Raw genomic sequence first — 15,832 nt, forward strand, 5'->3', positions numbered from 1 at the left:
CATCCCCCAGAGCCATCCCTCCCATACCTCTATTTGCATTTTGCCCATACTCTGCTGATTGTTGAGGTTCCTGTCCTGTCTCCGGCCAGAGCTTGCCTGGCTGCCTCCTGCTCTTTGCATATCATTTGTGGGGGAATAAAGAATTCAGTGCCATCAAAGAATGTGACTGAATATTAAGAAAGTCAGGGTACAAAGCTCTGGTGGAGCACCCTAGTTATAACTCTGAATACATGCCCTGAGAAGGTTTGCCAAAGGTGGAGCTAGGTAGCACAGTGGATAGAGTCAGAAGGACCTGAGTTCAAATCTAGCCTCAGACACTTAAAACTTAACTATGTGACCTTGGGCAAGTCACTTAACCCCACTGCCTTGCAAAAACTCCAAAAAAGAGAAAGAGTTGACACTTAGCCCCTTATTTTCTTCCCTCTGACTGGCTCACCCAACCAGACCTGCCACCAGACAGACAGAAAGACATTCCCTCGTGCCCACAGCCTTGATATACTTTCTAGTTTACAGCATAGACCTAGAAGGAACTGATTGGAATATGTGGTAGGCTGAGTTACCTGCCTATTAGTACTTCTCTACCCACCACAGAATGCATTTCAGTGTGAAACTGGTCGTGTAGAGGTCTGTGAGTTAAAAGAAAGGCAGTGCAGCACGGAATCTCCAGGGGCCCCAGAATCCTCAAATTTTAATCACTGCACTTTGGACAAGTCTCCTTAGGAAGAAGCTTTTGCTGCAATTCAGCCTCAGTTGGCTTTCCGTCCATCTGGTTCTCCCCTCTGAGGCCCGATTCCTTTTCCATTGGAGGTGACTGGCCCATCCTCTCTGGACTAGACTTCAGGCCCTTCCCCACCCTTTTGGCCCCCAGTTGATCACTGATCTTACTCCACAAACCGATTCCTCTGTCTCTCACTTGCTAAGCTACAGCTTCCTCTCCTATCAACTGGGCCTAATGCTCCTGTCCTCCTACCTTATAACATTGCTCCACCTAACCAAGCGTCTGTTCCATGCTGTGGTCAGAACACAAGTTGATCCTTGCCTTCCCAGTCAACTAAGGCTTGACCCATGAATGTGTGGAAAATGGCTAGACTTTGGAGAAAGTTACCCCATTGCTATTATTCTTGGCATGGCCTTGGGCAGGTTCCTGCCTTCTGGGTACCTTTCCTGATCTGTGAAGTCTCCCTGGCACAACTGGCATGATCCCAATGAACACTTGGCCACCTTGTACCATTTCCCAGACTGATCCTTGAATGAGAGTGAAGGCAGCTCCCTTGGGACCACAAAGCGCAAGGGAAGGAGCAAGTGGCCAGATGCAGCTGAGTCAGGGCAGCAGTGGTCTGTCCTCTGTGACTTGGAAGTTTCAGATTTGGAAAGAGCTTCAAGCAAACACCTGCCCCAGAATGCCTCTTTCCATCAAGGTGGTGAACTAGATCTCATCATTCTACAGCAGCTTTCTTCTTCCCCTTTGTAGTGTCCTGAACCCCCTTGGCCATGTCTGACCCCTTTTCCCCATTATCTGCTTAAATATATAAAATAAAATACAGAGGATGAGAGAAAAAACCAATTCTGTCCGAATACTGTGATCATAGATGAAAACAAATTCTCAGATCCCAGATTTAGCATCCTGCCCTTCCTAGAGACTCCAGAAATCTCCAAGGAGTATGGTGCCTTGTGAACTTGGAAGGTAGAAAGGGGAAGACATTAGTTGCCTTCACTGAGAAGCTAAGGGACTCCCCTAGAAACACAACACAACAAAAGCCAGACCTGGATCACCAACAACTGCTATCCCTTTGGTCTTTCAAAGGTCATGATGCAAAATAGGACCATAGTTAACGAAGTGGGAGGGAGAGGGGGGCAGACCTGTGACATCCACCATCATTGTGGGTAATTTTGTGTGTGGGGTCTCCCTGCACTGTTGTGGATTGGCATTCTGCCATCTGCTCTAGAGAGGTTCTGGAGTACTGGGAGAATCATTGATTTGTAACTGGGAGAGACCTTAAAGTTGAGGCCCAGGAAAGGGAAAACACTTCTTTGCCCTAAGTCTCAACAGAAGGGCTGGGGCTGGAGCAGACCTTAGCCTTCTGACTCCTGATATGGAGTTCCTTCCATTGGTCCACACTCCTTCTGAGAAGTGAAATGACTTAACCACAGTCATACCCCACCCCCCGGGAAGTGGCAGGATAGAATTCAAACTAGGGTCACCCTTCTACCCCGGAATAATCAGGATACCCATTTCTCAAGCACTTTGAGCTTTACAATGTTTTCCTTATAATACACTGGGAAGTTAGGAAATACAAGTACTGTTGCCCGCATTTTACAGTTGAGAAAACTGAGGCCCAAAGAGAAACGTCTTGTCCAAGTCAAAGAGCAGAATGAGGATTTGAACCCATCTCATCATTTCCAAGTCCAACATTCTTTCCATATTGCCTCTAGTAACACCTCCCTACGATACTTTGAAGTTGGTCTGGTGCTTTCCTGCCAAAATTTTGAGATTGAAGTTGCCATGGTTTTGGGGGCAGAATCTGGTTAGGGCTGTGCACATGGGCACGCACTTTGCCAAAAGTATCCAGGTGACTCCCTCTCCCTGGTAAACAGAATGGGTAGGATTAGGTGGATGTCAACCCTGGAATTTTGAGTGACTTCACAGCAAATAAAAGCATTTGAGCCTCAATTGGAACCCAAAACTTGCTGACTCCACCACCAGTGTAAGCATAAGTTTAAGGATGGAATCCTAGAATAGGAAGTCAAAACTCCAAGTTCCAGCCCCCTGGCATGCATTTCTCCAAGCACATCTTGCTTAGGCTCCCTAGGTCTTGTCTTTTAAATGGATGTTTTCAGCTGGGAAGTCTCTCCTTGAGGACAGGTAATATATTTGGTGGTTTTTTTCTATTTCCAGTGCTCAGCATAGTGCCCTCCTACATAGTAGGCACTTATTGTATTTTGATTGATTGACTGGAGGTCAACAGTCAGTTTCCAAGGTCAGGTGGCAGCTACTAGCGCATGAGGCTTCTTGGGTTGGGGCTGCCAGGCCTGATTCCTGCCCTTTCAGAATGAACTCTAGTTAACAAAGCCTAGCTTTGCTGAGTACATTTTCCCATTGAAGTGAAGGCCTCTACCTCCAGTGGTTGGGGGGAAATACTTGTGGCTAGGCTATTACTATTGCTGAAACCCTTCCATTTCAGACCATTGGCCCTGGGGAGAGGATTAGTGACGGCCTCCTTTGTTGAGATGGCAGGCAGAGTGTCTATGCCATTGACTGTCAGGGCATTAACTGTGTCGTGGGCTGCCTGATTCATGCATGGACATTAATTAGCTTTGGGGAGGGGAGTTGGGTGACCACACAAATGCTCACTGTCTGCATTTATTATTTCTTTCAGTACAATGGTTCTCGTCCCAGGGAGGAATGGGAAATGTGGCACCCAACCCTGATTGCAGAAGCCCTCTTTGCAATCTCCAACATTTTAAGTTCCTTGCGTCTCATATCCCTGTTCACAGCCAACTCCCACCTGGGGCCTTTGCAGATCTCCTTGGGACGTATGTTGCTTGACATCCTCAAATTCCTCTTTATCTATTGCCTGGTCCTGCTGGCTTTCGCCAATGGACTGAACCAGCTTTACTTTTATTATGAGACCAGAGCCTCTGATGAGCCTGATAACTGCAAGGGGATCCGCTGTGAGAAACAGAACAACGCCTTTTCCACGTAAGAGCTGCAGGCCCCAAGCCCTGCCTCTCTCCCTATCCTGTCCTCTTTCTTAGCCTTTTCTTCTTAGCCCTGGTGGGAGCTTCAAGATGACTCTTGGTCAACCCTTGTTTTATTACTGATTGAATGAAATTGAGCCCTAAGGAACAGCCCCACGTTTGTAGGGAAGCTGGAGGGGGGGGGGAGGGATAAGGGGAGAGTGGAGGAAAGAGCTGGGGTCAGAGTGCCAGATAGGCTCCAAAGAATAATGTATGGACAAGCCGGCCATTATTGGAAGCAAGTAGCAGGAATGAGGAGAGAAAGGCACAAGCATAGCCAACAAACTGATACCTTGGGAGAGATACCACCAGGGAACCTTGGCCAAGATGTCAGCAAGAGAGTCCTCAATGGTTTAGGACTTGTAGGTTGCTCAAGACTGTTCCAGGACCAGGGTAGCTTGCTCTCTTAGTATTCATGGCAGCTCCAAGGAGGCAAACAGCTGAGAGACTTGATGAGGAGAACAGAGAACCTCTTGTAGATTTGTCTACTTGATTTCCCACCCCTAAGGTCAAGGCAAGGGATATAGCTATCAGCTAGGAAATTGGATCTTTCTAGCCTAGAAAAGAAAATTCTAGTTATCAGAGGTTCCAGAAAAAGCAGAAAAATTTTCAGACTATAATCAGTCTCTCTCTCCTCTCTCTTCTGTCTGTCTCTCTTTTCTCTCTTCTCTCTCCTCTCCATCTCTGTTGTCCTCTCTTCTCTGTCTCTCTAACTCTGTCTCCCTCCCTCTGCTCTTTTGTTTCTCTCTTCTCTCTTCTATGTCTCTTCTCTGTCTCCTCTCTCCCCCTCCCTCCCTCTCCTCAAGAGCTGGATCTAGACTATGTTAGCCATTTCCTTTGTCTTTGAAGGAAATGAATGTACTACTGGGGGCTGAATTATTTCTATGACTCAAAAAGGCAGCCCACTGAGTGAAATTGCAGCTGAGGCCATCCTGCTTCTTTGAACATGTTTCTAGCAGAGCCAGCTTCCCCATTCAGAATTTAACCACTAGATGAAGTAGGGCAACCCAAGCTTAGTGCCTTTAACCCATAGACAAGGGAGGTTGTAACCCAGGAATAGAGAGGGGTGGTAGCTGAGAATTCTCCCTCTCTGGGCCTAGGGAAGGGGAGAAGCAGAGCCTCTGGCACCCAGGCTTATTCCTATATCTGACCTTCCAGGCATCCAAGGCACACCCAACCCCTCTACCACTTTCGAGATCTAGTGTCCAAAAACACACCCAGCCCTTCTGCTAATCTCAATATACCTTGCCAACCTCTGCCTTCTTGGGCCCTCTGGCTGCCAGGACAATAGCTGTCTCTCTGTACTCTAGTTTGACAAATACAATTCCAGGCAAGCAACAAGAAAAGAATCCCAAGTCAAGTAAGCAGTGAAGACAGAGAGCCAAATCTAAGCATGATCTTGTCTTCTCAGCAATTATTGATCCCTTCCTGAGGCCTAGGAATCTTCATGAGTCCTGAGAGGATGCGGGGGGAGACTGGAGGAGCAGGGTTACCTCTCAGCTCTTTAGCCAAGACAAGACAATCCTTTGAAGGCAGTAGCCCCAGATAAGAGGGCTCCTGAGATTTAAGGACCTTGGAGAGATCCTTAACAGGCAGCAGAATAGAGCAGAGATGGCTTTGGAAGCAGAGACCTGAACCTAGCACACAATGTGTGACAGTGGGCAAGTCACTGCCTCCTGAGGCCTCCGTTTCCTCATGTGTAAGGTAAGTTCCTTGAAATCTGGGACTATTTCCCTTTCTGTATTTGTTAGAGCTTTGCGCACTTCCAACTCTCAGTCTATAATGTAGCTCAATGCCAACTTCAGAGAGTGCAAATTACTCACCCAAGTTCCACAGTACATAGGTGATTTAGTGACATGACTATCTGTGTTGGATAAAATCATGTACATCATGTTGGTTGAATTCAATTGGGAAGAACAGAGACCAAAGTGAAAGCCCCTGTCCTCAAGGCTCTTACCTCTATGGGGGGGGGGGGGACAGATCAGGAAGGAAAGGGTTCTAGATAAGGAAGTACAAAATATAAGCAAAATAATTGAGTATGAGGCATCAGCAATAACTGGGGGGTCTTCATATGCCATCTTCTCCTCCCCACCTGAATTGGACCCAGTGATCATCCAGGGAAGTTCTTGGGGTTATGCTCACCCTGGTACCATCTTGCCCCTAGCCCAGCCCTTTCAAGCCACAGGACAGCCTTGGCTCTAGGAACCAAAGGTATAGACCAAACAGGATTACAAGAAAGGGAGGTAAAGCTTGTGTTAATCCCCTCACCCAAGAACAGCTGCCTCAAGCAAATTAGTGCTAGGCACTGCCATGGAATCAAAGCTGCCACAGTGACTGTGAGGTCACACCTCCTTCCCTCAGCTTGGGCTCACACCCCAGGCCGTGCCATTTGTTCCCATCAAGGCACTAGCTGGAGGGGGAACACGTGAATGGGAGGCTTCTCCAGGAGGTTTGCCCCCCTGCCTAACTGCCCTTTTCTACAGCCCACACTTAGGAAGTTTATTCAGTGTCCAAGGAGAGGTTGGCTCAGTGATTTGTAACAGCCCTGACACCGGTTGCCATTGTGTGCCCATCACATGCCCCAGTGGGGGACCACTGACAACAATGGGCACCTGTCACACAGGAAATTACAGCTTGGAGCCTGAGAGCAGGAGCTTGCTGCCACCCAGCACCAGGGCCAAGCTAGACGCCCCTTTCCTTGCATTGGCCTCAATTAATTAAATTAATTTTTTGTGCACAAAAAATATTGGAACATGATTTCCTTCCCCCTCCCATCCTCCAACTGACTGCATATTTTTAATCCATCTCCTGACTGTGCTACTAAGCAGTGGCTGCAGAAAAGGCCTTGGTTTGGGGGCAGGAAAATAGAGAAAGGTCTTAGGATCCTCTGAGAATGGAGGAGCTAGCCTGAGTCCTACCTCTTTCCAGAGGAGCAACCTGAAGCCCAGAGATGAGATTTGAATCCAAGTCCCTGGTTCCACATTTGGTACTCCTCTCCACCCTTTAGCCTTACTATTTTTCCTAGCATTCATCTAGTGCTTTTGAATTGGCTTAATCTCACCATTAGAGCTGAGTGTTTTCACTCCTAAAAAGTCCGGGTTTTTATGAAGCAAAAGGCTGTCTGACCCAGCTCCTGGGTGAGCAGTGGCCCTGCCAAGTTGCTCTCCCTCCTGTGCTTGAGCATCTCCAGCAATGAAACCAAAATGGATGCTTCCCGTGGCTACCCATTCCTCTCTGGGGCATTATCTGTCACAAGTTCCCTAGGAGGAGCACTCTGAAGGCTGCTGGTAGCCTGCCATGGAGAGCTGAGTTTGAAGCTGGCTTCCACCCTAGGCCCTGTGTGAGCCTCTGGGCCTCAGACTCCTCATCTAGAAAATGAGGGGGCCACAGCAAGGCAGCCTCTAAGGTCCCTTCAGATCTTTCCAAGTTTGCATTCAAGGCCTTTCACCAATGCTGGACCTTAGCAACACCCTGATCTTTTCCATCTCCATGGCACTGATCTAGTACCACTTGCCAGCTCTGCCAGGCCTCCCTGAAAGCATCAAGGGCAGGAAAGAGTGCTTGTCCTCAGACTTCTCTTGTTCTGAACATTATATGGCAAGGGCCAGTGAAAAGAACACTGGCTATGGAGTCACTCTGTATCTCTGGGATCTTGGATAAGACACTTATCCTCCTTGGGCATCAGTTTCCTCATTTGCAAAATGAGGGGCTTTGATCAAATGGCTTCTAAGGTCTCTTGAATTCTATCTCATCTTTCTAAACGGCAGAGGCCTGATCATTGAGATTCATCCTCAGAAGCAAAGGGGCCCTGAGATCTGGGGGCCACGATGGCACATTTTGTGTTTCTGCTTTGAGTACTCTTCCCAATCCTTTAGGTATCTGATGCAATTCCAGTGTTTTCCCATGTTCCGGGTTTCCCTGAGGGATGATCTAATAGCTGGATCCAGGCCCAAAAGAAAACCCCAGGGCAACATCCAAGAAGGGTTTATTCACTCCCTTTGGAAACCTCCAATGGACAAGAATGTATCACCTCCAAGGCAACCCCTCTCCCTTTGAGTGGTTCTAATTACTAGGCAATGTGGCCTTTGGGTCATTTGGGTTCTGCCCTCAGGGGTTCAAGAAAAGTAAATTTAATTCCTCTCCCACAGCTAAGACATTAATTAATAACAGCTAGGGCACACCACAGTGCACAGAGTGCTAGGTCTGGAGCCAGGAAGACTTGAGTTTAAATCCAGTCCCAGACACTTTCTACCCATGTGACCCTGGGCGACTCACTTCATCTCTGCCTTAGTTTTCTCATCTGTAAAATGGGAAAAATAAAAGCACCTATCTATCTCAGGATCTTTATAAAGATCGAGTCAGATAATATTTCTAAAATACTTATCCTAAGTTGCCTGGCACATAGTAATTCATATTTCTCTAATAATGATAGAACATTTTTTCACCTGACCATAGAGAACTTTCATTTCTTCAGATGAAAACTGCCTGTTCATAGCCTTTGCCCATTTATCAACTGGGGAATGACTTGTATTCTTAGAAAATTTGACTCATATTCTCTATATTTCAGAAAATGCGTCCTTTCAGAAATACTTGCTGAGAAAATTGTTTCCCAGCTTTCTGGGTTCCTTCTAAATCGTGACTGCATTGGTTTTGTATGTGCAAAACCTTTTTTAATTTAATGTAATCAAAATTCTCCATTTTGCACTTCATAGTGTTCTCCAGATTGTGTTTGATCCAAAATTCTGCCCTTCTCCATACTCCTCGATTCCTTGATCTATTTGGACCTGTTGACCTACGGTAACGCTCTTTCAAAAACCAATCTTCTAAATCCTGAGCTGCTGCAATTGAAGAGATGCTGCTGAGGCTAACAAACTTTCTGCCTACATCTCCCCCTCTATCCTTGCTGTCCTAATGCCTTAAAGTCCACCAAATGGGCTTCATTTCTTGGGTTCTAAACAATATTCCTCCTTACAGTGCAACAGCCCTAGGAAGAAGCCCTTAAGCCAGTCGTATATGAAGGAGCTTTCCCTGAAATCAAATCCTTCCCTGAAAGAAAGTCTGGATGGGACCCAAGCACACTGGGAGTCCTGTATGTGGGACTGCTTGGCTAGGTGGTGCTGTAGATAGAGCACTGACCCTGGAGTCAGGAGGACCTGAGTTCAAATCCTGTCTCAGACACTTAATAATTATCTAGCTGTGTGACCTTGGGTAAGTCACTTAACTTCATTGTCTTGGAGAGAACTAGTAGCAATGGGTGCAAGCTAAAGAGGGCCCAGAGACATGGGCTGCTGAGTCAGGATCAGGGGTGGGAGGGAAGGGCCTGCCCTCACTGGAAAGCTTTGAATACAAGTTATCCCTTGTAGCCCTGGAGCTTAGGAAGTGCAGTGAGTTGCATGGTGCCGGCAGCAGGTTGAAACCCGCCCCCCCCCCCCCACTGAGTGAGTGATGACAGTGCTAGTGTCACTGGTTTGTCCCTGCTGGCTCAGCCTCCTCCAGTGCCATGCCCTAGATAGAACAGCTCCCACCAGAGTGGAGCCAGGAAGAAAAGGAAGAAGCAGTGTTTGAGATTGGGCACCTCTAACCAGGCCATCCATCCAATAATCAGAAACCTGCCAGGAGCCCAGATCAGAAGATCTTTGTTTTCTCCCCTTAAGCCAGACCCTCATCTTTGGAGTTAGGGCTCTTCATCTACCTTGGTGTCTTGCCTTCCCCCATTCCTGCCACTGGAATGACTCTCACTAGATCTGCTGTAGTCCTCTTTCCATTCTTCACTTGGGTTAGCACAAAATCACTTCTTCCCTTCTCACCTCTCTCCCCACTGAGCAGCTTCTAGCTTGCATTTGCTGGAGCCAAAGAGGAAGAAAGGTATGGGAGCAAAGGTATGGCAGGGCAAGGTGGACCTACTCCAGGGAGGAGTGAAGGAAGAGGACAGCCCTTGGAGCCCTAGGATGACTTGCTTCCCTTCCCCTTGGGTGTGGGGAGGGTAGGGGAAGGGCTGGGGATCAGGACAGCAGACAATTTTAAGAACCAAAGGAGCTCAAGCTGGTCAATCTTTAACCACTCACCAAGTATTGTTGAATCACATCCTGTGCACCACCATTGTTCCAGGCTCTGTCGATTAGTATAAAGAAGTGCCTGCTTTCAAGGAGCTTGCGTTCTAATCAGGGAGACAACCAGGCCAAATCCTAAGTATGTCCAGCCCAACACAATGTGATTAATCCAAATGTATACGAGGTAGTTTGGGGGAGGGGGTGATATGGCAGATAATCTATAATGACTGAGAATCAATACATTATTAGCAAGACAGCACACTCCCTGAATACCCTGAATACAGAGTAGAACAGTTTTATCTATTAGAATCATTAAAAAAAGGAGAGAGAATTACGTCAGGTCATGTGATTTCTAATTAGAGGAAAGATTAGGAGTTTTGCAAGTTGGGAGGGGGAAAGAATGAGTTTTGATCAAATTCGGAGGGCAGTAGGTTTTGATTTCAAGGTCTTTTCCCAGAGTGGGGTCAGGACTGCCTTCGTGGAAGGTCAGACCTGAACTGTACCCCATAGAAAAGAGGGGTTCTTTGAGGCAGAGGGAAGGAGAGGAAGAGGGAAAGAGGGAATGCATTCCAGATCAAAGGGCATAGATATATCCCTCCCTGGTAGGAATGGCAGTAGATTGTGCCTAGTCTCTTCCCCTAATGCTTTTTTTTTCTCCTTCAGGCTTTTTGAAACCCTCCAGTCACTTTTCTGGTCAGTATTTGGACTTCTGAATCTCTATGTCACCAACGTCAAAGCTCGGCACGAGTTCACTGAATTTGTGGGTGCGACGATGTTTGGGACGTACAATGTCATCTCCCTGGTGGTGCTGCTGAACATGCTCATTGCCATGATGAACAACTCCTACCAGCTCATTGCTGTGAGTATGCTGCCTTAGTCAGAAAGTACTTCAAAATGCCTCAGTTGGACTGGTTGGCATCACCCATCTTTGTGATCAGTGTCTGGTACCAAAGAGGCACATGTTTGACACCACAGTCACATTGGTGCCTAGGGCTGTACGAAGGGTGGGACATCAAAGGGCACCTTCTCCTCTGGTTGCCACAACTGAGGGAGGGAAAAACAGTGAAAATTGCTAGTGATAACCCTTTACTCATCAAGACAGGAGGTGCAGTATGGTGGGACCAGTCCTGGATTTGGAAAGGGGACATGGGTTGAAATCTTGCCTTCAGTCACTTATTACTTGGGTGATCTCAGCCAAGTCCAGGACTTCTTGGTCTCAGTCTCCTCCTCTGCAACATGATCCAGTTGGACTAGATTTCTTCTCAGATCCCTTCCAGCTCCAAACCTATGTCAGGCAAATCCAGTTCATCCAGGCTCGGGTCAATCACTTTAACTAGGAGATTGAGGAGCAATTGCCTTGAATCCAGGTTTGTGGGAAGCTCCGAGTCCAAGGCTATTGGAGTCTTCCCAGACTAAAAGGGTTTCTGTAGGGTTTGGGTGGCTCCTATCTCCTCCTAGCTTGTATGTATGTCTCTGCTGGGACTACCAGCTAGCTAACATGCTTGGAGAGTGGGCTGCTTCTGCTCTGCCTCTGGTAAAAACCCTGCTGGAACCTGCTCCCAGGTGGCCAGTTGCTTCCACAGGCTGTAGTTTAGGTCTGGCTACTTACCTAATTTTGAATCTAGCCAACTATGTAATTTTCCCATATTTTCCCCAGTAATAATGACAAAAATGTGTGACTTGCTAAAATCTAAGTAATCTCTATGTAGCTGAACAGCCAAAGCTGGGGAGGTTCTCTGCTCCATCTTCCATCCCTGTCTGAGGCATACAGCAACCATCATGGTCAGTATGAACCCTCCTTGGCCTCTTTGGAAAGGGCCTCCCATCAACTACTTAGTCTCAAGACTTCAGTGGTCCTCTGGCTCTTTCCTTTTCTCCTCTCCTCCATGTTAGGAATCCCATCTGCCACATCACATCCCTTTCCTCCTTCACATTCATGCTGATCCACTGTACTACCTAGCTGTCCTTTTTATACATAACCCTCTCCTGAGTTTTTCCCTATTGCTCTGACTGCCCTTCCTCAGTCTCCTCCATTGCTTTTTTGTTTTTTCTTTAGATTTTTCAAGGCAATGGTGTTAAGTGACTTGCCCAAGGCCACACAGCTAGGTAATTATTAAGTGTCTGAGGCCTGATTTGAACTTAGGTACTCCTGACTCCAAGGCCAGTGCTCTATCCACTGTGCCACCTAGCTGCCCCCTCCATTGCTTCTTTATCCAGGTAATAACCACTCATTGTGGGTTTGTCTTTGGCCTATGTTCTCTTCTCTTTTTGCTCTATCCAGTCTTTCTTGAAGATCATATTAGGTCCCATGAAGTCAACTATCATTTCTCTGATCACCTGTCGGGGGGGTCCTAGTTTTTCCTTAAGCGTCCATCTATATCAGCAACTGCCTCTCGGAAATCCCAAGCTAAATGTCCTCGAGGCATCATCATTATCTCTCCCCAAAACCCTCCCCTCTTCTCACCCCCCCCAATTATTGTTGGGGCTGAGGGCACCACCATCATCCTATTCACTCAGGTTCCCAACCTCAGTTATTCTCTAGCCCTCTCTCCCACTACCCCCAATTGTCCAACCAGCATCTAAATCTCATCCTTTCATTTGTCCAATACCTCCCTAACTCTCCACTCATAGAGCACCTCATCACTGTACTATGCTTACCTCCTAGGCCATCTTCTTGCCTCAAGTCTCTCCTCACTCGTTATAACTCACAACTCAGTTACCAAAATGACTTCTTAAAGCATAGGCCTATGTCCCGCACCCGTACACACAGACACACACATACCACACACACTCAATAACCTCCAAGATCAAATATAAGCTCTTTCATTTGGCATCAAAGGTTTTCATAAACCGACTTCATTCTGCCTTCCCATTCTCCTTATCCTTGACTCCAACACTCCAAGGTCTTGATTCCCTTGGCTTCCTTCAAGTCTCACCTTTCCTGACCTCCCTAGCTTTGAGATAGCCTTCCATCTCCTCTGGCTCTGTCTTATTATTGACATATTGTCTTCACCATTTGAGTGTGAACTCCCTGAGGGCAGGGTTTCTTATGTTTGCCTTTCTTAGCATAGTACCCAACACACAGTAAACCCTTCATGAATACATTTTGATTGATTAACAAGTCAACTAAGTGCTCCATTTAGAAGAGTTCAGAATTGAGCGCAGTGTTGAGGCAGCTGACTGCCAGGTGCTGCTGATAACCACTGCCATAGCAAAGACCCTGTGCTAAGACTATGCTGGCCACTGAGGTCTCCAGAGCTCACTACTTGAGTCTGTTGTTTCATGGGAAGCTCATAGCCAAATTCCATTCTCTCACTTAATTCTGCTGTGGATGAAAGGGAAGAAAATCCAAGAGAACAGCAGGTAATCCAAAACACTCTTTCTCTTCTTGCTATTTCTTCCCTCCCAGTTCTTTGTCCTTCTCTGGACTAATATTCCTCTGGCTTTTCTTGACTGTTGAAAACTAAGGAAGGGAGTGAGATAATGAAATTGTGATTTTGATCAGGAGACAAGGAGGTTGGTCAGGACTGCATCTGTCCCAAAGGATTATAAGCTCCTCCTTAGAGCTACAAGAGGCCTTCTGGGACCATGATCCAGTGGAAAGTATTGCCTTTGGTATCAGCAGGGTCACCTGAGGTCAAGTCCTAGCTCTTTCACTTAATAGTTGTGTGACCTTGGGCAAGTCACCTCCCTTCTCTGGCCAACAATTTCTTCATCTGGAAAATTAGGTGGTTGAACTCAATAAAGTCCCTTCTGCCTCTCCATGGAACCACAGATTTCAGAATTGGAAGGGATCTTTTAGTGGCCAGCCAATTCAACTTATAGCTGAAAAAAGAATCATTACTACAACCTACCCAACACGTGATCATCCAGCCTTTCCTTGAAGACTTTCAATGAATGGGAAAGCCACTGTCTCTCCCAGAATGGGCTACAATTAACATCTGATTTATAACTCAGTTAACTGAGGCACAGAGATCTTAAGTGACTTGCTGGTGGTCACACAGTCAATAAGTGTCAAGGATGGGCTTTCTAATTCTAGGCTAGCAAATATATTTAAGTGCATAATTGAGAAAGAGACACATACAGAGACAGTCAGAGAGAGAGACAGAGAGGAGGGAGATAATTTCGTTTTTCAAAATGCAGTTAAATTTTATATTAGATCTGAACCTCATTTACAGGGAGAAATCTGTTGCTGGGGTAGAAATATTAGAACCCTTGGGATGAAGTGACTATTTCCTCCTAAATCATGACAGAGGCGAGGAAAGACAAGCATACTTTAATATGCATCATAGATTTGAGGAATTCTGATTTCCAAAGATTCAGAGGTATACTATGTAGGATCCCGAGGATGAAAATCTACAGGGCAATTCAATCTTGGAGAGATGGAAAAACTTCAAGAATACACTAAGATAAACAGTTATGATGAGGAGTAAAAATGAGAGATGCTTGAAGAGATTATTGTGGATGCACAAGGACCTCTCACCAACTGAGATTTTTTTAAAAAAATATGTACAGATGAAAGTAAAGTAATAGAGGCTGACTATAAAAGCATGGTAAAGTCCTGGAAAACTAGTGCTGAGAGCACTAAATGGACAGGTAATGTCCACAAAAAGACCAAAAATAACATTTGAGTAACATTGGGGAAAATAGTATTTGGACCCCTGATACAGGTGAATAATAATTGACTAGAAAGAGAAGGCAAAGATACTTAATTTTTATTCTGCTTCTGTTTTTTATGCCAAGGAGAATTGATTTTTTCTTTATAAAACTGTATTAATATCTTTTGTTTTCTCATCAACTTCATTTCCAAATATGTACAATTTCCAAATATATGGTACATAAGTGGTACAGTGGATAGAGAACTAGGCCTGAAGTCAAGCAATAGCTGTAGACCTCTGATCAGGTCACTTAGCCTCTGCTTGCCTCAATTTCTTCATATGTAAGATGGGGATAATAATCCTATATTCTAGAGTTGTTCTGAAGGAGCTATATTTTTAAAAATAAATTTATTGTTTATTTTTAATGTTATTTTTTAAAAAGCTTGAATTCTGAGTTCTCTCCCTCCCTCCTGTCCTCATTGAATAGGCAAGAAATGTGATATCAGTTATACATGTAAAATAATGCACATTTCCATATTAGCCATGTTACAAAAAAATTTGAAAGGAAAAAAAATTATCCTTCAATCTGCATTCAGCCTCCACCAATTCTCTCTCTGGAGACGGACAGCATTTTTCATCATGAATCCGTCAGAATTGTATTGTTTATATGACTGAGGATAGCTAAATCAGTCACAGCTGATCATGTTACAGAGCTGCTATTACTATATATAGTGTTCTCCTGGTTCTGTTCAATTCACTTTGTATCAGTTCATATTAGTCTTACAGGTTTATCTGAAACCATTCTATCCACTCTTATAGAACAGTGGTATTCCAGCATAATCATATACTTCAACATGAACAATGGTTGAGGTTATGCATGACACCCTTCAGTCCAGCAATACCACTATTAGATCTGTATATCAAAGAGATCATAAGAAGGGGTAAAGATCAACGTGTACCAAAAATATATATCAGCTCTTTTTGTAGTGACAAAGAACTGGAAATTGAGGGGATGCCCATCAGTTGGGAAATGGATGAACAAGTTGTGGTACATGAATGTAACAGTACTACTGTTTTGTAAGAAATCATGAGCAAGTGTATTTCAGAGAAATCTGAAAAGACTTGCATGAACTGATGCTGAGTGAAGTGAGCAGCACCAGGAGAACACTGTACACATTAATTTGTTGTGCTTATCAGTTATAATAGATTTAGCAGTTCACTGATCAAAGGGTTCTGAAAGTCTTGTGATGGAAAATGCCATCCACATTCAGAGAAAAAACTATGGAGTCTGAATGCAAATCAAGATATATATTATTTTCACTTTTTAAAATTGAAATTTTTTTTTCTTTTGCATGATTTTTCCCCTTTAGTTCTGATTCTTCTTTTACAACATGACTAATACAGAAATGTTAAACATGATTGTGCATGTATGACCTATATCGGATT

The 15,832-nt window shown here is 45.3% G+C and overlaps 1 protein-coding gene across 2 annotated transcripts in view; it reads left to right on the forward strand.

Annotated features, from left to right (window-relative positions):
• LOC141498571 (short transient receptor potential channel 5-like) overlaps window positions 1-15,832 on the forward strand; it is a 79,249-nt gene that overhangs the window by 46,785 nt on the left and 16,632 nt on the right. For both annotated transcript variants that reach the window (XM_074201781.1, XM_074201782.1), the window contains exons 5-6: window positions 3,378-3,700; window positions 10,452-10,647. In XM_074201781.1, coding sequence (XP_074057882.1) covers window positions 3,378-3,700; window positions 10,452-10,647 — 519 coding nt within the window. The remainder of the gene's footprint in view (window positions 1-3,377; window positions 3,701-10,451; window positions 10,648-15,832) is intronic.

This window comes from Macrotis lagotis, chromosome X (genome assembly GCF_037893015.1).
Source record: "Macrotis lagotis isolate mMagLag1 chromosome X, bilby.v1.9.chrom.fasta, whole genome shotgun sequence".
Taxonomy (NCBI): domain Eukaryota; kingdom Metazoa; phylum Chordata; class Mammalia; order Peramelemorphia; family Peramelidae; genus Macrotis; species Macrotis lagotis.